The sequence below is a fragment of the Prinia subflava genome (genome assembly GCF_021018805.1).
Source record: "Prinia subflava isolate CZ2003 ecotype Zambia chromosome W unlocalized genomic scaffold, Cam_Psub_1.2 scaffold_2cwr_NEW, whole genome shotgun sequence".
Lineage (NCBI taxonomy): Eukaryota > Metazoa > Chordata > Aves > Passeriformes > Cisticolidae > Prinia > Prinia subflava.
The window spans coordinates 2,053,583-2,076,674 of NW_026960607.1; the positions used below are offsets into that span (position 1 = coordinate 2,053,583).

Here is a 23,092-nt window from a genome sequence, read left to right on the forward strand (position 1 = left end):
CCCTCCCTCCGTCCCTCTTCCTCGTTCGCCGCCGCCCCCACGCAGACGGCGGCACCCCCAGGTGCCCGTCCGAGCTGCCCGCAACGCACAAGGCAGGGGGGGAGCGCTTGCTCCTCCTGTCCCAGGAAGCCGCCTGTGCTCTCCCACCGCCCCAGCCGCTGCCCGAGACACCTAGCGAAGTGAGGATGGTGAGGTGGAGAGGAGGACGAGGCGGCCCCGTCCCCGCCCGCAAGGGGCGGTGCTGCCTCTGGGCACCCGCCGGGCCCGCCCCCGCTCCCTGCCCGCGGCCCCTCGGCGGGGCGGTGCCGGGCGGGGCGGTGCCACCTCTCGCGTCAGCGGCCCCTGCGCGGCGCGGCGCGGCGCGGCGGGGCGGGGAGGGCGCGGGAGTCTCGGCGCTGCCGCGGCGTGAGAGGCACCGGTGGGGCTGGCGGTGGCTCCTCACGGGAGTAAAGCGGGGCGGCGCGGCCACACGGTGAGAGCTGGCTGAGGGACGGGGAGGGGGCGGCGCTCGAGCTCCCCGGGGACCCCTGCGCTCCCCGAGGGGCGGCTCGGCGCGGCGCGGCGGAGGGGCCGCGGACCCGACCCCTCCTTCCCTCCCTCTGCCCAGCGCCTTGGGGCGGGGTGACAGCGCCGCGTCCCCCGCCCGCCCCCGCCTCCCGGGGAGCCGTCCCCGCTCGCACCATGTCCCCGCAGGGACCCCTGCGCGCCGCCGCGGCGTCCGCCGGCTTGCGGGTCGCTGTTCCTCCGGGGGGCAAGGGAATATAAGGCTGAGAATCGGGGAGGCGGTGCGGGCGCGGAGCCTGAGCGCAGGTAGGTGCGGGACAAGCGCCCGGGGAGCCGCTCCTACAGGCAGCTGCGGGGGCTGGGGGGAGGCGCTCAACTCGCCCGGCTTTGGGCACTGCCGAGGTCAGCAAGCCTTTTTCTCCCCGTGAAGCATCCTGGTGTGACTTCTCGCAGAATGTTTTTTTTTTTTTTTTAGGGAGACTTTAGTGGTGTTTGGGTTTCCCTCCCCTCCCTTTCCCAACCCCTCGCTACATAGGCTGGAACTGGCTAGGAGCTCGCAGGGCTGGTGTTGTCCTAACGATATGGCAGTAGCACTTCCTGCTGTAAATCACTTCGCGATAGTTTTTGAAGCGCTTCTTAAAGGCGACACTGTAATGAACCCTCTTGTCAGTGTTTGCGGTAAGCTTAAAACCTTGTGAGCTCGAGGATGTTTTCAAGGCTGAGCTGTGTAATGTGCTGCAGTAATTTTCATAGAAAGGGTAGAAATGTAGTTCACTGTTGGCTTAGTGTTGGTATAAATGTAATTCCCCTTGCTATACCCTGTTGATGTAGGCTGTGTAGTTTTGGACCCCGTTGTAGTTACCTTTGCCATCTTCTTGTGAAAGAACACTAATCTCAAATGTTCAGAGAAACTGATATATTAAGAACTATGAAAAGTAAGCTTTATTATACTGCTGTACTGGGGATAGCTCTTTGTTCTGGAATAATTTGAGAAAATAAAATCACTCAGAAATTTATGGGGCCTTGAATTTAAAAACCTTAGCTGTTGGCATTTGTTAAATATTTTAAATAAGCAGATACATTATGTAGCTTGCTATTACTGTATTCATGTTTAGTTTATTGAAAAGATCTACTGAATTAGTCTAGTGATCTCTTATTCTGCTCTTTGGAGGAACAGCATCATGTAAAATGGTCTTGCTGACTTTTTTTAGCTTAATAATGCCTTTTTCCCTCAAAAAATTTTAGAGCACCGTCAGAAGAGGAATGGATGTAACATGATACCCTTGCAGTACTCAAAACACAAAAATTCTGCAAAGATTTGTTTTTTCATTAAGTAATACAAAGAAAATGGATGAATCGGCTTTGCTGGATCTGTTGGAGTGTCCTGTTTGCTTAGAACGCCTTGATGCTTCTGCAAAAGTCTTGCCTTGCCAACACACGTTTTGCAAACACTGCCTGCTGGGCATTGTGAGCTCTCGCAATGAGCTGCGATGTCCCGAGTGCCGGACTTTGGTGGACTGCGGTGTTGACGAACTCCCCAGTAATATTTTGCTTGTTAGACTACTGGATGGCATCAAACAGAGGCCTCGAAAACCCGGCGCCGGCAGTGGGACTGCTGGCACAAACGCTTTAAGGGTCCCCATCAACTCTCTAGCTAATTGCGGATCAAAGGACCTGCAGAGCTCGCAGGTTGGACAGCAGCAAAGGGTGCAAGCACGGAGCCCTCCTGTTAGGGTAAGTACCACGTGGTGACAGTATTTTGTTGCAGTCCTGTCTTTTCCTGCACCATTTCAAAACGGTTGATGGCCTGTGCTTTGGGATAAGGGCAGTCAGATAGTTAATACAGCAAAACAATGTAATTTTGAGAGTATCTGTAGATTTCTAGGAAAGCCTGTGTCATGGGTTGGTGCTGGCCAGATGCCAGTGCACCCATGAGTGTATGTTTTTCCTAATGAACTACTGTGAGATGTGGTCAAGAACAGAGCAGAGCAGGCCCAAAACTTGAAATAGACAGGAAACTTTATTAAACTACATAAGAACAGAAAAATAGAAAAGAAAACCTAAACACACAAAAAAACCAGAAATGGAAACCTCCCAGAACATTTCTTCTCCTCCCCCAATTTCCACCCCTTACACGCTCAAACTGTTAACACTTACACATCACCTTCCATCTTACTTGCTTAAACCAAAAACCCTGGGTTCCCTATGAAAGTCATCATCACTCAAAAAGAACCAATCTTCCATTCATCCAGGGAGAGAGGAGTCTCTCGCACCACAGACCCCCCCCACAGGAAACACAGGTCCACCCTCCCGTGTTCCCATGTCACCCATGGCACCGCCCGGAGAAGTCTGCCATGGTGACACTCTCCTTTCCATGTCCAGTGCTCTCACCACTGTCCATGGGCCAAAACCGCATATAGAGCTCTTTTAAGGATGCTTGGCCAAGTACCAAAAACCAGCCATCTTCTCATTTTGGGACAAGCAGTCCCCCCCACATTTACCCCTGGGGCCGAGGGTTTCCAAGAACAGAGATCTTCATCCCTTAAGACAGAGGGCGTCACCACACCCTCTTCCTCTCTTCTCTGTTCGCTCCACTTCCACAGTGGCAATCACTGCCACAAAGTCTCTGGTTTCGAGCCAAATGCATCCAACCAAGTACAGTCTTATATTCAGGAAAATTCAGGTTTAGTCTATGGCTAACATTATGCAAGAAAAGTCCAGCTCAAAAAGCCACTCCTCTTCATCTCTGCCAATCTGGGATTCTTTTCATCTTCCTTTATCATCTCAGTCCCAGGCTGTCTCTCTTCTGAAACCACCAGCCATGAGAATCAATGTCTGGGAAAAGTTTTCTTCTGCCTCAGAAAAAGTTAAAAGCTCCTGGCAGGGCCGCAGGCTCAGGCACTCGCAGGCTTGGGCACTCCCACGCACGCTGGACACCTTCTCCCTGGGCGGGGGCGGGGGGGGGGGGGGAGGGCACCTCCACAGTTCTCCACCCCTCCATCCTCGATGGGGCTGGCTCAGCTCCAGTCCCGTTCCTCTCTTCTCGCCCCGGGGCACTGGCCTACCTCAGCCCGGCCACCTGGCTGCATGGTTTCCCTCCCCCACCCAGCCTTGTAAGCTGGAAAGGGGAGGAGGAGAAGATGCTTCTTTCCTGAAAGTGGAACCAGAAAGAGGAAGTCCCTCTGGGAGTCCTTGCTTTTAACCCCTTGTGTCCTCAGAGGCATGTCCAACCCCTCAGTGGCCACTAAAAGTGCCAACATTCAAACCTGACCACTGATTGGTTTGACCACAGCCTCTTGAAAAAACTCACTTCCCCTCAAACCAAGACAGCCTGTCAATGTTCCTATCAGTGTCAATTTAGTGTTGTATAATATGCTAATAATGCTTCAAAAAGCATTAAAAACTCAGTTTTTAAGGCAAGAAGTCCTTAACTGTCCTATTCAAAGACAATCAAATAGAGCAAGGTAACTTATGTGGAAAGCTTAAGTTATTGTTAAGGATAGAAGTCTTGTGAGGAACGTTTGAAATTGTTTTTAGTTTGTCAACTGCAAGACTAGAGATTTCATTTTGGCTCGTGCACTTTCTGAAATGATTCTTACAATCAGTAAATTTCCTTAGACATAGTGAATGTTAAACATGAACAGAGAAGTTTTGCCACTGGCTTTTAAGTACCTAAATTTTTACTTTCTTTGCTTCAAAAAGAAATTTTTGAATTCCTGTAATCTGCTAAGTTATTTGCACTCTTAGTCCTCATAATTTATTTATTAGTTTTTCCTCAAGTATTTTTTCTAGGGGATCTGGAAATCTGTGCACCATGATGGGAAGATATTGCCTTCTTTATATACTCTACTTCCTTCCTAAGAGCTATGCAACCTCTAGACTCTGTCATACCTTATAATCAAGACTCAGTAGCCTCATTTATGATTATTCAATCTAGAACTTGTGTCAGGAAATGTAATTTTATGAGATGACAGACCTTGCTCTGTTTTATCAAATGACAAAGCAGGACAGCTTCTCTGAAAGATTTTGCTGCCCAGTTTGTTTGAGTTCCTGTGTTTGGAGTTTCTGAATGGTTTAGGTGGTTTCTGTCTTGTGGGGTTTATTCTATTTTTTTAAATGTCTTAAGGAGTTCCAAGAAGAGGACTTGAATGTATTTTTGGCAGGACTAGTCTTTATTTTGAAGTGTATCTGAATTATTTAGTTTACTTACCCAGTGAAGGAAGCCTAACACTGATTTTCCTCAATTGTACTTGACGTGACTGGGGTCTCTCCAAAAGATCTTAGATACACCTCTCCAGTTTACATAAGGATTTAAAGTACAATTGTTTTTCCATTAGGTGATACTGCTTTCTCTGCTTGCTAGAGATCTCATTAGGTTCTTTACTTTAGAATATAGAAATTTATAATTATCAACTCACTTCCTGCTCATGAGTTTTTTCTTGTATATATTAATTGATGAGGAGAGAAGGTGATCTGTGGGATTTTTCTGTTAATGGTTTGTTTTTGTGTTTTTGGTGAGTTTTCTTTCCCAAATGTAGAATCCTTAAGAAGTACTACAAAGAAGCATCAGCAGTGTCAAACCCAGTCTGGTCTTCTCCAGAACTTTAAGGTGTTTATGATGATACCTTGCATTTGAACCAAAAATCCTTTATAATTTGTATATTTTTCTGTTGACCTTTGTAAATAAATGTGTATTTTCAGAGACTGCTTCTCCTCCAAAAAGGTTTCTGGTGCAGCACTGTACGTGAAGGACTGTACTTCAAAGTTTCTCAAAGCCTTATTAGACAAAATAACTGGAATATGGAATATTTTCTCTTTTTTAATGTTCTATAATATCCTGTTTTGCAACATTTGCATTTCCAGATGTTGTGCAGAGTGAAAAGTGATAACACATGGAAGGTTGCTTCAGCTTATGCCGTACCGTTTCCCATTAAAACTGTGACCATATGCATTCCTCATGCAATTAACTGATACTCATTGAATATTAGTGATAGTTTTCAGTGTTTTACAGTAAGTCTTATTCCAGCTTTGATTTTGGAGTTTCACAGGCATTCTTGTGCCTTCTTTCCTTTGGCAGACAGGAAAAGATGATGATCTCATCATTTGTCTACTTTGTCCAGAGCCTTTTTTACTAGGAAGCCTGTAGTTTTAAGAACATGAACCAACTCTGATGGATAAGAAGGTGGCAATATGAACTACCTTTCCATTTTCTATATGAAAAATGGTTTTGAAAAAAAAAAAGTCCAGAAAGCAAAATGCCACTTTAATAGATAGTGTTGAAATGAATGCCCTATTTTGCTAACTCTTAACATAAAGATGCTTGCAAATACAGTTCGTCCCTGGGAATCGAAGAGGAAAATCTGTTTCTAGATGAGTGGCAGAGTCAGATTTCCTAAACTAATTTTGCTGAAGGGGAACTAGTAAATGAAAGTTGCTGTTATGTTAAATGAAGTGAATGTAGATGAAGGCTGTCAAGTCATAAACATTCTGCTTATACCCTGAAGTAATACTAAGCTCATAAATGCCCTTTCAGAGAATGCCATAATTTTCAGAAAAGGTTAATACAGCATGTACTGCAGCATGATTTCCTGAACTGTATCAATGACTGCGGAGTGGCCAGCCCTGTAATTGCACAGTATATTTCATTCTCTGTATGTATGTGGTGACACACGGCAATAAACAAACAAATGGTTCTTTGAGTCTTAAAACTAATGAAGCTGGGTGGGTGGTGAGGATTAACAAATCTTGTGCCTAGTATCTCCCCCATTAGAGTAACCCCGTTTCTTTCTGTAACCTCTGTAAGCTTTCACTGCTGTAACAATGGCAATTTCTCTGCTCAAATTCTTAATCTATTTTGTTCCCCTGCTGTTTTGATGTATAAAGCCTCCTGTGCCTTTCCCTGGTACTGACTGGACAAAGGCAGGAGCATCCTGCTGCACCTGATGGAAAACTTGTGTTTGCTGTTCTGCCCAGCATTTCTTTTCTAGGCAGCCAGTTTGCCTGGCACAGCAAACAGTTATACACATACTGCAGTTTCCTCTCTGGTATGGATGCAAATTTAATGATTTTCTCCTTTTTTTCAAGTGAAAACCTTCAGCTAGGTTGACAGCTTGTAAGACCTGTAATAGCCACAGCCTACTGTCAAATCTGCTTGAGACTAGTCATCAGGAGCAAGTTATTGAGGGCTGTTGAGAGACTGCATGATCACATGAGCCTTGTTTCCTTCAAAAGAGCACTCAAAAATGTTAGGTTCCATCCTTTTATGTTTATACTCATGTTATTAATTTTTTCATTTTCACAGAGTATGTCAAACAAGAATTATCCTAAGTTCCTTATGGGAGTTTTACAGGGGTATGCTTATTGCAAGAGTCTAAAATGTAGCTGTGTGTGTAAGTTGCTAGATGTTGGAGAGCTGTTCTCTCCTAGATAGAGTTAACATGATCCATGTTTAACTTTTCCTTTGAATTTATATTTGTCCAGGACATACTAAGTCTACTTCTAGTTTGTTTGTAGTCCAGCTTTCTGAAGTTAGGGCTATCTTTTCCACAGAACCTAGAGGAGAGTTGTCTGGATAGTCTGAAATCTCATCACTGTTAAAAATATTTTGTAATAAGGCTTTCATCTGTTTTCTGGACCAAATGTAGGCAGGAAGAGCTAAGAGAAGAATTCAAATGATCGCCATTACAAAAGAAAAGCATGAATAGCTCAAAAGTTGGCCATTCCTGATAGAGTTGATGCTTATGCTGAGTAAGAATTGATTGTGTAATTTGAGTATATTACACTGTATGTCAGTGGAAAATCTTATCAAGAAATGTTACAGTGCAATGTGAAAGTCCTAAATCTTTTTCCTTTTTGGTTGTTTTTATTCTGGAAGGCCCCTAGAAACCTCTGGAGATACCATTCTTGGTGAAGTCGACTTGAAATGAGAGGGTAAAGAATCATTACAGGCTATTGGCAAATGCTCCTTTAGGTGTTAAAGGGGGCTAGAACCCCTAGTATGAGCATCTGAGTTGTTTGTGATAAATTCTTTTACACTGAGGAGGAAATAAAACCCCACTAACACGAGATTGTTTAATGAGTTTTAATAATGCTTAGCAGTGGTGCTGTGTCATGTAAATCCATGCATCCATTTTCATGTTTGTTTAACAAGGAAAGCAATACTAAAACTTTAAATTCCTGTATCTATACTGCTGCAGCAGTGGTCATTTGTGATCCAGTAGGCTTGCCTGGGAACTGCTGAAACAGTTGTAATGGCAGAAAGGAAAATAAATGGAGCTAGATTTTCCACCTGTAGCCGTGGTGTTTGACCTTGCCACACGTCTTAGGGCAGTAGGGACAGTGGGCCACCTTCTGGTCTGTGTGGGCTTAAGCAGGTTGGGCTTCTCTGTCAGACTCAATGGATGATGTAAGCAATCAGTTTTCTTTTATCCTAACCACCCTGGGGAAGAGAGCTCAGAGTGCAGCTCTCACAGTTTGACTGCTGAGCAGTAGCAAAAATCTGACAGGAGCCAAAACTGCTGCTTTTGTAGTCATGGCACTTGCTGGACTGTGGAGATCCTGGCAGAACTTAAGTATCAAAAAAACCCTTTTAGACTAGAAAATAACAATAGGACTGAAAATGTACATTCATAGATCAATAACTTTATTACATTATTGTAAATAAATATGGGGATTGCCAAGCATAGCAGCAGGTGTAGATTGGAAAAGAAGTTTAAAAACATCTTGGAACAAGAATTAGTGGAATAAAATAATACAAAGAAATGTATCAGTAAAGGTCTGCTGGAGGGGTACTCTTAGAGAATGTTCCCATTGTCATAATAGATCAGATTGTAAAGTATACCCATTTAAAGGAAAATGTAGTTGTAAAAATATGCAAAAAACAGTGGCTAATGCAGTTAGTTCTAGTTATTGTTACTTGTGGTCATAGGCTGAAGAATCATTACTTGATGGTACCTGATTTTGAGCTGACCCCCCTGACCAAAAGGTTATTCCATACCATATGGCATCATGATCAGCATATAAATCTGGGGAAAGAAGAAGGAATGGGGGGGCAAGTTCCCAAGTAACATTTGAGAATCTGGAGATAGACACCTATTCATGTTCTGGAGTGATCATTAGAAAATGTTTTGTGAAGTCTTTGCAAATCATATATGCATGCTTGTGTTCCATTTCATGCTTGCTGAGATACCAGATTCTGCTTTTTCTGTTTACAGTTGCTTGTATAGGTTTAATTACTTCTGTGTAACACTGTTGTATCCTATGTGAAACTAGAGAAAATTTAATGGAGATATAAAAGGAAAGTAGACTGACTGTCATGGTGTTACTGTGTTCCCTTTCAGAGATAAATAATTAGATAGAGAAGGAGGATAAGCAAAAGGAAGAATTGTCTCTGTATCCAAAGGCATTGGATTGAGAGCTTCCGGACTCAGTTTCTGGCTTTGCTACAGACATCCTTTATGACCTTGCACAGTCACTCAAAGCTCTTTGAGTCTCTGTTTCCCATCTGCAGATATGAGTGATAGTACTTTCTTTGTTTGGCTCACTATTTAGACTTTATGCTCTCCAGGGCAGACCTTGACTTTTTTAAAATATTAGATGTATCCATGGTTGTTTTACAATAGTTCTACAGTCTCAGCTGAGGTCAGTATATCCTGCTGTCAGCTCTAAATCACTGACTTCCACATTACGGGGGAACTGTTCATAATCCATTTCCTGTCCCAAAGATGGTGCATACTTAGTGTCACATTGTTATGAGGATGTAATTTTGTTTGGATGTTTAATAGGAAATCACATTAATACCTCAGTGAGGAAAAGCCAGACACTTGAAACATCTGTGGAAGTGGTAGTCTACCCTTCAGCTAGAGAAATTTGCATCTGGCTGGCACACTGGTATGTAGATTTCAGTGTGTTTTGAAAAGAGTAAGAAGAGAATATATAGTGTAAATTGTGTTGGTAATGTAGAAATGTTTAATTCCATACTTTGAACCTGCACAGCTATCTTGAACCTGCCAATTAACATTAATCTGCTTGATAATAGCTGTAAAACTAGTGTAGTACCTTTTTTTAGAAAACAATTAGGTTTTGAAGTAAACTGATTTAGAAACTAAAAAAGAAGTCGATATTATGTACATGTGATACTGAAATCTGAAATCCCTTTTAAATTTGTTTACAAGCTTTTTTTTTCTGTGTGTCTTCATGTGGAAGAGAGGGCTGTCTCTATTTCCCTTCATTTTCCAGTTTAATATTCCTCCATTTATGTAGATTTGTTTAAAACCACGTTCATGAAATAAAATTGTCTTCTTTTCCTCCACTTTAATGTGGCCAATGAGTTGCCCTACTCAAAAAGCTTTGATCATTCAGAAAATTTAAGCTTCTGCATAAAAAGGAAGTCTCAAGCCCTTACTTATAATGGGCTTGTGAAGGGAAGTGTTAGAAATGAGACGCTTGACACAGCTAATATATCAAGCAGCAATTCAATTTAATAATTAATTAATTAACATGGTAAAGTGTGAGCAAAGACAGCGCGTTGGGTACAGTAGAAGGATTTTCCTTTCCGACTGCTCACCGATTGCTAGACTTGCTGGGATTTTATTTGTTATATTCATACATATTCATAAGCTTTCTCAGCAGTTTCCATTTCTAGTTTTAACATCACAATTCAATACTTAACAGTCATAAATTCATATTTTGTCCTGTACAATTCTATAGGCTATTGTGATCTATTTTGATATTTCAATATTCCAGGATGTACTTCCAGGATATGTTTTCCAAGTGGCGGGGTCCAGCTTCCAGATGTGGGGTCCAACTTCTATTTACCAGATCTATCAATCTTTGATAGTCATGTTCAGTTTTCCTTTTTCAGGAACCATAAATCAGCGAGCTGAAATCTTTCTTTCGTGTCCAGGATGTTTTCCCACCTTCTGTGAAAGGCCTGGGCCCCCTCCTTACTTCCTTCTTTTGTCTAAAAGGCTTTTTACATTCTAAAACTACAGTTAAAATTCTTTAATACAAAGCAAGCTTCTATAGTTTTAATTATAAGACATTACAGAATAGCTTGAGACTTATAATAGGTAATTGCAAGCAAAAGATTTATTCAAAAACTTCCTTCCATGCTTTCCTTGGTTGTTTATTAGAACTCATCTTTATAACTGTCCCATGGCCATGTTCCAAAATTACAATTACACAGATTGTCTTCATTTCCCTGACACGAAACACAACTTTGTATTTCACAGAAGCAGTTTTTTTTTAGAGAGAATAAAAGTCCTTGAATTTTTTCTCATATTACAAAAAAAATCAAATACCAATAAAATTGCCTTATGTAGATGATCCAGGATCTGGTTAGAAAAGTCAGTTAGTAGTGCTGTTGCTATGTTTCTCTGTGCATGGTGTCTGGCTTTCTGCAATGCATTTGGTGGTTTAATAGGCATCATGTATGATACAAAGAGCCGGTTGGGATGGGGTCAGCTAGAAATCCTTCTTCTCCCCTGTCCTTTAACTGAGTGAAATGGTTTTTAATGGAACTTCAATGTTTAGTGCATGGATAGGAACTGCAGAAAACAGAAAGCTTTTAACTACAGCTGTGATAATAAAACTGGAAACTTGTTATGATCAGTTGTTTGTCTTCTGGTGAACTTCCCCTTGCAGTGCATTTGGCCTTCTCTTTATGATATGCTTAACACCTTCCTTGGTGTTTTCTTTGGCTCCATTGTTGTTCTTTATTCAAATGATCTCCTGCCTCTGATCTTACTATACTACTTCTAAGAAAAAGAAAACTTAAGTTTTCTTACCTCTTGTATCCCATTTGTCCATGACTGTGTCAGACATAAGGAACAAAAAATAAACAATAAGAAAAATTTCCATTTTTTCCACTTTCCTATTGAGGTATATGGACTACATACAATCTTGTAGTATGTATGACTAAGATCTGCCAAATATGCAAAGAGCATAAATTAAAAGTTAATATTACTGTATTGCCTAGCCTCCTGGGATTATTCTTCCTTTCTTCTTTTTCTTCTCCTTTAAATCACTGACTATATCTGCATCCTAGTGTGGGCAAGAATGTGTCTCCGTAATTAAAGCTGAAATATCGTCTGATCAGCCTTGTTCATGCATACACCTCATTACTGCCTTTACAGAGGAAAAGTGTGCATCTGTTAAACCTCATTTCCTGCCAGATCCCTCTGTGTTAGACAGAAAAACTCGTCTTGGAAAATCAGCAGTGAATTCTTGGGTCAATTGAGCTAGATCAAATCCTTTACTTTTCTTTTCGCATCACTAAATCAGAGTCTCTTTGGAGAGCAGTGGGATTTTTTTTTTGTTTTGGACTGAGAATTGCTGCTTTGAAGTGAGCTGGAATAATTTTAGAAAGCAAGTGGCCCTGAGGTGGGAGAGTCACACATCCAAGTGCTCTTTTCTGCACTCCTTATCTTTCTTAGGTATAGAGGGGAAGATGATAAAACTGTCCTCTGACTGGCAAACTGAGCACTGGGACTCATCCTGCTTAGAGCTTTGCTGCACTGAGCATGCCACTTATCCCTTTCCCATGGATATTGCCAGAGTTGCCATCCAGTTTGGGTGCAGAACCCAAGCTGGTCAACACAGAGGCAATTGTCTGTTTTCACATTTGCATCCTCTAAAATATCAGGAAACCGTTAGGACTCAGAAACATGCTCTGGAGATAAGGGAAATCACTCCAAAGAGAGAAATTGAGTCCAGTATTTTGAAATCTTTAGACATGTGATGCTTATATACATATCTTTAAAATGTCATTCAATGTTTCCTGGAAACCTACAGATTTGGATTCTCCAGTTGAAGGAAAAGTGAAACACAGAAGTCAGTGTTTCCTTTACAGACACTGTTACCAAAGTGTTTCAGAATCTGAGCCTGCTAGGTACAGGAAAGTCAACTGTGGTGCATATGAGCAATCTGCTGTACCCTTAGAAGCCTTGGGTTGTGACTCTCATTTTACACCTGTGGCACTCAAGTATGTGATTTATTGTCTAAAGTTAAGTTTTTGTAGTGTAAGAGTATAAACACTTCAGAATTTTAAGGAATTTCTTGTCTAGGTCTTTGTTCCTAACTTATTCGGTTCTTGATTAGTCCCCTCTACCCCCTCCCCCCCCACCCCTGCATAAGCACTTACATTTTCAAGTATTAAGAAGCCAGAACCTGCGAGGATGTCTCTGATCTTCTGCAAATGAAGACAAGATTCTCTTGTGTGCTATCCCTCTCACAGAGTAATTCTGTTTGAAATATTGCTGATATGTGTTTGGCCTTGCACATCTAATTTTTTGAATATGGTGTGAATTTCTGTTTGAGTTTTGTTTGTATGTTTTTAATTGAACTAAAAGCTCTGTTCTGGTGTTTAACTGTTCTTTCTATCTTTCTTGACTTTTCAGAGTCAAATATAGATAGTCCATTTTTAAATTCTGTAAATATACAAAGTATAATTTTATAGTTTCTAGCTGGGAAGTAGGCTATTAATCATAAATGCATTTTGATCAAAGGTAAGCATTTCAGTGTTGTTTAAATATTAATATAGATAGCATTCTCCTCCTCTCTGAAGAAGTGCTGCCAGTGCTGTTCAGAAGATAAGCCTGGCATCAAGTGTCCTGTTGGACTTTGTAACACCTGAAGTGCTCCTCAGTCTTTAGCATTTCTTTGTTAATACAACTGATTTTATTTCATGGCATTAGTGTTGCAGAAAAATGAGATAACTCTGCTTTCCTTTTCTTGTAAAGGAAAGATGTGCATATTGCCTCTCCTGACTTCCTCTTTTCAGCATCTAAGGTTTCAAAATATACATGTGTGTTGGGGGCTAGATTTGCCTTTTTTTTTTCACTTACAGAATTTTTTCCCATAAGTTTCTAAGAAACCTTAATGACAGTACTTAGCCAGAACAAAGTGAGTAGTTGAAGGACATGGCAGCACAAGGCTACACCTATTGTTTTTAAGTCTCTGGGAGTGTCCCTCAGAGAGATAACACGAGTTTGGGAAAGGTAAAAGACAGAGCTGGGGGGGGGCCTCACTCTTGCTCTCAGCATCGAGGAAGACAGTCAAGCTGCCCCTCGCTGCAGGAAGAGTTCACAGCCATCACTCTGCCTCTGCCTCATCCTAGGAAACCTACTGTCATCTGCTCGTGTACCCAGGAATCCTGAGCTCATTTTCTCCAGCTCTCCCCCCACCGCCACTGCTTCTTCAGAGCTTTGAGGCTCTCCTGCTACTCTGTAGCCCTGCACTGCCCAGCCCTGCCGGGACACCCCCTGCCATATCAGCTACCAGCGCAGAGCTCCTCATCTCATCCACCAACCTGGGACTTTCCACCCTTCCAGCTCAGCCTCTCGGAGTCCTGCAGGGGCACCGAGATCAAACTGCCCTGGGCTTTTTGTGAAAGAAAGCCCTCAAGGTTCTTGGTTCTGTTTATTATTGATGCTGTAGTTGTTGTTTGTTTGTTGTTTTGTCAGATATACTAGTAAAGAACTGTTATTCCTATCCCCATACCTCTGTCTGAAAGCCCCTTTAATTTTCTAAATTCGAATAATTTGGAGGGAGGGGATTCGAATTCTCTATCTCTAGGGAGATCCTGCCCCCTTCCTAGCAGATACCTGTCTTTCAAACCAGGACAATGTGCTTTGAAAGCTTTTTAAAGGACTGAACCACTGTTTTACCTTGTGTGAACCATAGTTCTGCAAGACAAGCTTTTGAAAAGCTCTCATTAAAGACAAAAGTACTCATTTCCACCAGACTTTCAAGCTGCTGAACTCAAAAGAAGGAATGTAGTCTTACTTGCACAGAGGTGGCAGAACATCAATACTGAATAATTTGAAACATGTCTTTTCAATTATTCTTTTTTGGTATGCTATCTTAGCCCTTTAGGTTATAGTGTTTATTTTATTTATATATTTTTAAAAAGGTAAGAATGAAGCACTTTTGACTTTGAAAAGTGTTAAAATGAAAAATTGTCAAAGATAATCAGATGACAATCTAAGTTGGCATATATAGGGCGTAGCTGTTCTAGAAGCTTATTTTTTAAAAATCCAATAAAGTTGAGTTCACTGCACTGAGGTAATGTGCCCCTGAGTAGCAAAGAAGCTTTTATTCTGAAGCTGAGAGCATGCTATAGGAGAATCAATGTCTCATAGACCTTCACTTCTTCATGTGTGCCAGTGCCCTTCTATCTCATATGGTCTTTCCTTATGAGCTAGACAAAGAGAGGAGACTCTTATCCACACTAGCAGACTTAAGCCATTTTCAAAACCTGTTTAATTTAACACAGTTTTAAATCCACAGCCTTATTAAGTTAACAAGCCTTCAGCCTTGCCACCAGGTTCTGTAATCCTCTTAGGTCTTGGGACTAAGCAGGGCAGGGATAGTAAATAAGCAGATGAACAGATAATCTTTCAGAAGACAAATCTTGAAGTTGAGAAATGCTGATCTGAATTTCCATTCACTCTATGCACTACCACAGTACTTAAAACTTGAGGAAAAAGTTGAAATGACCATCTCTGTTTGGGAGCAGGAAGGGTAAATAAAGGATTTTTTAAAAAATGCATTAATTCCTGGTTTGCAACCCAATTAAATTAGGTTAAATTTTAAATATTGAATGAGGTAGGTAAAAATAACAGTTTGTTTCCTTGCTATTGTGCATATGCAGATAAATCTTCTCATAGTTGTTTTACAAGCCTTAAGGCAATCAGGAGTCTATGGACCAGAATTTAAAGACCACAAAGAACATTATGCCAATAATGTGGCCTTGGGCACCACTGCAGTCTGGATATTGCTTCTGTTCAGTTTTGGCTCTTCTAACACTACTGAGCTTAAGCTGTGTCTGTCTCCTGGGCATAACTCCCGAGGTAGTGGAGTTGGAGGAATTAAAAATAAGCTATATGTAGTAGAAGAATTCAGCCTAACAGGAGGATTCCTGCCAGACATGTTCACACAGCAGCAGAGTGGGTACACAGGAAGTGGATCATAGAATCATTAATACTGGAAAAGTTCTCCAAGGTCATCAAGTCAAACTTTTGACTGAATATTACAATGACCACTAAACCATATCATGAAGTGCCACATCTGCTTGTTTTTTGAATACTTTCAGGGATGGTGATTCTACCACTTCCCTGGGGAACTTTTTCCAATGTAGGATTCAAACCAGGTCCAGGAGATGGAAAGGGTGACCCTATGTTTGTAGAGGGTGGCAGAAGAGCTGAGTACACATCTAGCCCTGAGGCAGGAAAGCAGTCACTTATTGAAAGGCTGGGAGTAGGCCTCTGGGAGGAGATGGCTGAAAAACAGAGAAATTTCTGTACCGAGGGGTGATAAAGACCTGAATGGTCAAGTAATAAGGCAGGAAGAGGGGCAGTGATGTTGAAAGAAAACAAACTGTGGTAGCAGTCTTGGAACATAGCAATAGACCAATTAGATAAAATACTACAGAGGAAATGGGATCAAGCAAATTACTCTAGGCTCACTGGAATTGAATTAGAGACTTGGTGAGGGGGAAGTGCTGCAGGAGCAAGCTGAAGAGGTAGCTTGATGTTTGAGGAAGGTTTTGGAGAGCATCAAAATAGGGAAGTTGCTGTGGAGGTGTTGGCTAGACAAGAGGTGAGAAAGAAATGTAAATGTGTTGACTCACATGCCATCTAGTTTCCTTCAGTATGTCTGTATTTGAATATTGTGTATTTTATTTTTCATTGCTTATTTTGTAATAGTGTGTCATGTATTATGTCACATTTAGACTAGTACAGTTCCAAAATAGTCGAAGAACTTCGATTCAGAACTTTGAGGATTACTTCTGGCATGTCTTTCAAGCACTTTGAGATTCTTCACCAGATTCTTAAAATGTCTGTTTTATTACTAATAATATATTCTCATTGTTCTTATAGAACCAATAAAGCTACGAATTCTGTGTTTCATTAAATGAACTCAAAAAGAATATAGGAAATGGGTGGCTAGTGTCCTAGGAATTGCTGGGAAATTGAAAAAGATTCTCAAGGAAGGAAGAAAAACCTATAATCTGTGACTCTTTTGATTTGATAGCATTCTTTCATCTTGCTTTAATGTTTCCTCAGTCTTTTGTCTTTCCTTCAGTTAGTAATAACTGAAAATCAGGATTTAAACATCATGCTAGCATTACAGAGCATAGTTGCAATCTATTCTTTTGAATTCAGTCATGATGATAAGAAGAATGGATTTTATGGTACATGTTCTCCAAGAAAAACAATATTTGCAGTATCTTTTCAATCTGTTGGAGCAGCTCACCTTTCTGTGATACCATTAAAAGAACTATCTTTCCAGAACTATGGTTTCAAAATACATTGTTTTTGTTCTGTAAGGGGGATTTTGTTTACTTTTACTTTAACTAATAAGAAGGGTATTGGTTTTTCAGTGCAGAAATAGAATAACTAGTGGACTGTTTCTGGAAATGGGTTCCCAATGTAGTTTAAAATTTCAATAAATGCTTATCTTGTACTGAAACCTCTGAACCCCGAAAGAAACATAAGAGTCAAGGAAAACTTTTCTGACTTCAGCTCCTGTCATGAGTTTATGCTCTTTTCTCAGGAAATCATACTTTTTCATATATTCAATTCAGAATTGTGTTGCTTGCAACAGAGAACTGATGTAATTTATGCTTTCCTATTTATCATCACCCTACCATTTAATGGAACAGCATGAAAGACATCAAAATTTATTTTAAATGGCATAGAAGAGAAACCGATTATCCTTTGCAGTCCATACACAGGTGGTGTGGGTTATTCTATTTAAAAATAAAATAATAAATACTATGTCTTAAGCAGTTAAATAAGGAATATTCATAATTGCATGTGTAGTGTTTGATAGGGAGACTTTTTTTTTTTTTAAGTATAATACTTGTTTCAAATTTTCTGAGTTTACACTAAAAGAATCCAGGGAAGATGGAGGTATGAGTTAAACCAGCTCAACTGTCAGGAAGTGTTTGTTCCTTTTTTTTCCCTGCAGAAATCAGAATTTTATGTAAAAAGTGCCATTTTTAAAATATTCTCTGAGTAAAACTTTATGTAATGTGGCATCTGTATTCCTTTAAGAGATTTTGAAATGTCTACAGTTAGGCTTTACCACACAGTTCCTTATTTTTGATGTTGTTGGGAGTTTATGAGTTACAGAGATAGATTGGTTGATGACATTTATGCCCCTTTTCTTGAGGTTTGTAGGCTGTGGTTGCCTAGGTGGGTGTATATTTTTGTCTGTAGTGTACTACTCAGTTCACAAGTAAGTGCTTATATTAGAAATGGTTAAGAAAAAAATAAAATTATTTTAGAGACAATTTTGTACTTGTAGTCATGGAAGATGCAAACTTAAAATATTCAGAGGTACAGTCCTTGGAAGAAACCTCTGAATGTATGAAATTTTTCATCTTCTTACAAGGGATTTCAGTGCTGCTTCACTTAGATACAGTCAGATTGGAGCCCAGTTGCACATAGCCAGATTGAAGTTCAAGATAATTTATCCAAATCAAACCACACACTAATTTGGTCATTGTAGTTAGGCATGTCTTATAGCTCGGGAAACCTTTTAGCCCAGTATGCAGTAAGCACAGCACAGTCTCACCTATAATAAATGGAAAACAAGGTATTCAAGTATTCCACATTGTGTGTTTCAAGCAAACCTTCAAGTTGTTGCTTTCAGGAATTAATAAGTTTTGTTTGTGTAAGATACCTTATGATGCTGGAGAAATCCTCTTTGTGCGCAAACAGATAACTTCACCCTCAGATCTGGACACTGGCTGCAGTTTTGTTTAGGAAATCACCGTGCTCTCTCTTCTAACTACTGCTATTTGCACTGTAACATTAGCACCCCGCATCTTCCTGGGAACAGCATCTAATTCTTGGCAAGTCAAGTACCTCTGGTGCTCAAAGCTAGAACATTAGTAAGAATTTTTAAGATTTCATATAAACCAAAATCAAGTTATGCACTAGTTTTCTAGACTTGAATGCATAAATATGTTTAAAAACAGAGATTCGTGTTCTTTCCGCATGTTTCGTTTCCCAAAATCATGGCTCAAAGTGTGGTTTTCCTCTACTTTTTGCCTATCAAATGGGGAACATAACATTTGTTGTTTGTGTTGGCTTAGTTGTGATATTTCTCTTCTCATTTTCCTCACATAAAGAGGAGATTAATTTAGGAGAAAATTGTTTCTGACTTCTGTTTTTAATGAGAAAATAGTATCTCTTGGGATAAGCTTTCAGATGGTGGAGCATTATTGTTTTGAAAGAAACTAATATCTAATAAATCATAAATTAAGAAGGTTTTTTACAAGTTAAATTGCTTTTAAAATGGCAGCATTAGAAGCATATATAACTTAGAATATTATGTTTCAGGTACTCTGTATCTCTGTGATCCTGTGGGAATTATATGACTGCTATTGAATTTGAAGGAAAAAATAACAAAAGCAGTAATCTTAATTTACTGTTATTACCTTAAAAATACTAATATCAAAGTACATGGAGATGTATGTGGACTTCAGTTTTTCATATGACCTTGCACAATGTTTCTAGCCTTTTTCCTATTCAAGTATGTTCTTTCTAGGTGGTAGAAAAAGAAAAAAAAAGTTTAAATTTTGTGTGCTTTATGTTACTGCACAAAGTGTTTGAAACGTTAGTAGTAAATCTGTATTTGAGAAGAATCACTGAGCAGTATAATATTACTTTGTTTCTTTTCTGAAAAAGTAGAATAGAACCTCAGTCTTCTACTTCCAAGGAGAGAGAACAACTGAGTACTCTACAAATGTATTATTGAGAAGTACAAGTACATACTCATCATGGCTCTAGATGAAGAATAACTGTTCTACTTGATGCATGCAGATGAGGGAATAAAAGGACCTGTAACGGGCCATATAAAATGTCAGCACTAGAAAACTGAACTACTGGTGTGTAGAAACCATCCCGTTGTTCCCTTTGCACATTCTCCATTTACTCTGTACAATACTTCAAATAAAATGGAAAACTAGGGTTTTCATGGGTGTATTTTACTGCTTGCCTTCTACTTTTTTATCACTTGAATATTTTTTATTTATGTGAATTATTTTTATGTATTGCTCCAGTTTATGTATTTTTAATCTCTTGTAATCGGGGTACATCAGTGATGATTGTCTTAATGTAGCTATAATGATTTTTAGACTTATGGCTTTGTTGCAATTTCTGTTGGTGTGAACCATTTAATATAATTTTGAGGTTGGAAATGCAGTTACCCAGCAGAGTGTGCACAGAAAGAACTGCTTGACTGGCTTGGCACTCTCTGGTCTAATCTACTCAGGGATAATTAGTACAAGCATTAGAGATAGTTCCAGCCAGGCAGCATTAACACAAAGTCTCTAAGGAATCTCTTGCATCTAGTTTTGTTTCATTAGTATTGACAGTGCTGGAAGCGGAGGAGAACACTGCCAAGGTTATTACCAGTGTATGGCCCAGCCTGTTCTTGGCTGGAGGTGGAACCCAAAACACTGGAGTCTAGCTTACATCACTACTCTGCTTTGGATGTTGCTTACTCCAAGGCTGGCTAAATTAGGAGAAATTCTTATTCCAAGTGACATTGTGCTGGAAGCTTCTCTGAAGTGAATCATCCTTGAATAGACAAGACTGTTAAATGCTAAGCATATCCACCAGCATTTTCCTGTGTGTGCTTTCAGCATTTGGATTTTCCACTTTGTAATGATAACATTGCAATGAAATGTGCCACCAAGGCACATCAGAGCTGCTGTCACTGTCAAAAACTAAATTTAGCCTCCAGCATTTAACAGTAAAAATAAGCTGTTCATCTATCTCTTAAGCTAATATGTTGCTGAGATGGGAAAGATCTGTTAATAAGCAGTAGCCTTTGTGAGTGTAGACATAATCATAGTAGATTTAATGATAAGGTTTATTAATGGAATCCTCACCTCACACTTGCTGTTGTTGAAATTCAGTGTGCTTTCCATGACAATTATTTGTGAGAGATCTTAATTTAAATGCTAGTTTCTGAAACTAATTTTAGGCATATTTTTTGCAGCAGGTCTGCAGAAACCTGTTTCTGCTGTTGGTTGGGCAACATCCAGTTTTTTCTCTCTGACAGTTGTGTTTGTAGTCTTACTGTCTTTTGCTAGACTGGCAAAGACTTGACTGTTAAGATGCTTGATACTGCAGCTTTGATCACATGCATGAACTGTGATTTTGGTTTCCCAATGTCGTGGTTGCAAGGGAGGTGAATTTTTTTTCCAGGGGGATGTGGGCAGTCCAATCAGTAATCAGCTTTTCTGCTGGCACCTAGATTGGTCACTCGGAGGTTTGGACACGCCTCTGAGGACACAAAGAGTTAAAAGCAGGAGTCTAGGGGGTTCGGCCTCTTTTTTTTCAGATCCCGGTTTCAGCAGAGAGACGTGTCAGGCCTCCTTCCCCTGCCCAGCCACGAGGCTGGGTGGGGGAGGGGAAACACGTGGTCGGGCTCAGGTAAGCCAGAGCCCCCGGGGGGGGAAGAAGAGAGGGGACAGGACTGGAACTGAGCTGCCCCGTCCAGGATGGAGGGGTGGAAAACTGTGGAAGTGCCTTCTGTGTGTGCTCACCCCCCCCCCCCCCCCCCAAACTCCGGGAGAAGGTGCCCAGCCACGTGGGAGTTGTGGAGCCTGGGAGTGCCTGAGCCTGCACCCTGCCGAGAAAAAAAACCTGTTAACCCTTGTGTAGCAGAAACTTTTCTTAGACATTGATTCTCATGACTGGTGGTTTCGGAGAGAGGGAAGCGGCCTGAGACTGAGATGATAAAGCATGATTGGAAGGAACCCGATGGAAGAATGAGAGGAGTAGCCTTCTGAGCTGGACTTCTCTTGCATAATGTCAGCCATGGACTGAACTTAAGTCTCTTTTGAACATAAACTGCATTTTTGGGTGGATGCAGCTGCCCTTGCTTTTGCTACAGTGACTGGCACTTGAAGAGTGGAGCGAGCAGAGAAAAGAGGGGGAGGGTGAGGTGGCGCCCTCTGCCCTCAGGGCAGATCTGCTCCTGGAACCCCGGCCCCTGGGTAAAAAGGGGAGAGCTCGGCATGCAGCATCCTTAAAAAGCCCTGTATGTAGTTTTGGCCTATGAGACAGCGGTGAGAGCGCTGGACATAGGAAAAAGAGAGAGTCACCCTGGCAGACTTCTCTGGGCGGTGCCACGGGTGACATGGGAACACATAAGGAGTAGACCTGTGTGTTCTGGAGAACAGTCTGTGGTGCCAGAGAGACTCCTCTCTCCCTTGCTGAATTGAAGATTAGTTTTTTTTTGAGTGGTGATTGATCTAAAACCCAAAGGTTGGTCTGTGAAAAGTGATGGGTGGGGAGGTAGAAACTGGGAGAAGAAATGTTCTAAGAAGTTTTTATTTCTGTCTCTGTGTGTGTTTAAGAGTATTTCTGTCCCTGTTCTTATGTAATTAATAAAGTTTTGGTGGGTTTTTTTTTGTTTTCAAGATTTAAGCCTGCTCTGCTCTGTTCCTGATCACATCCCACAGGAGTTGTTAGAGAAAAAACATATATTCATGGGTGCATTAACATCTGGCCAGTGCCAACCCATGACACCCAATGACTGCTATTCCACAGGGATCCACTGCAGGTAGCCCATAGGTGTTGTTGTTTAATTTTGGGGGACTCCCGGGGGGGGTCCCCCGAAAGACCCCCGGGTCCTAGGGTCGTGGTTGTTCCCGTGCTGGCAGGCAAAGAGACTCAGATGCCTGTGGGGTGCTGATGAGGTGAGGGTTTATTCACTGAGGGAGAGGGGAAGGGAAGGGGGGAAGGGGGAGAGGGAAGGGGAGCGTCCGGAGGCCTCCAGGGGGAAGGGGGCAAAGAGAGCGAGACCCCTTGCCTTAGCACTCTTATCACAGAGGTTCAAAGGGGCACGGTAACATTCTCCAGCCAATAGAGTTACAGATAATTTGATACTGCAGGGAGGATACAGACTTGGGATAAACCATACATTTTCCAGGGGTGAGCCAGAGCAAACCATTTCCATAAAATGCAATCCCACACATAGGTACCTCTGAAAAATAGTCAGTGTCTTAAAAATACTAAGTGTCTGAAATCCTGCCTCTTCACAGCTGAGTGAAACAAATCCTGAACTGCAGAAGATTAGTTCACTGGTATTCACAGTATGAAATCTCTCTAAAGTGAAATGGTTACTTTGAGTATTCCTTCAAAACTTGTTTTTTCTTCACAAACAAAAAACTCCCCTTAAAATAGGACAGTCAGTTAAAATAACAACAGCAAAAACTTCCTACCCAGTATTTCAGTGTCTTGAGTACTTCCTAAAATACATAGGCCTTTTATTCTTAGTATGTGGAGCTGTAGACTCTTCAGCTCTTGTTTGTGGGAAGTGGGCACTATCCATCCAGCTACAGGCTGAAGAGCTGTAAGTCATCTCTACTGTCATGCAGGCCATGCCAAAAAAAGAAAAATAGTTATTTGAGTCAACTGCAAAAGGTCAGTAGAAAATGAAGAGGAAGTAAAACAACTACCAGGGCTACTATGCATCTCTGAGTCAAGATCAGCTACGTTTAGTATTACTTTACAACAGATGCTTCCAAATCAGCATGAAGGATGGTTTTTTCTCCCTA

The 23,092-nt window shown here is 41.1% G+C and overlaps 1 protein-coding gene across 9 annotated transcripts in view; it reads left to right on the forward strand.

The window, feature by feature from the left end:
* The first annotated feature begins 326 nt into the window (after positions 1-326).
* SH3RF1 (SH3 domain containing ring finger 1) overlaps positions 327-23,092 on the forward strand; it is a 128,509-nt gene continuing 105,743 nt past the window's right edge. For 7 of the 9 annotated variants that reach the window (XR_010083728.1, XR_010083727.1, XM_063424304.1 and 4 more), the window contains exons 1-2: positions 327-472; positions 1,750-2,238. Coding sequence is in view for 6 of the 9 variants with exons in the window: in XM_063424304.1 (XP_063280374.1) it covers positions 1,852-2,238 (387 nt within the window). In the remaining 3 variants the exon portion in view is untranslated. The other 2 variants (XM_063424305.1, XM_063424311.1) reach the window with 2 other exon arrangements.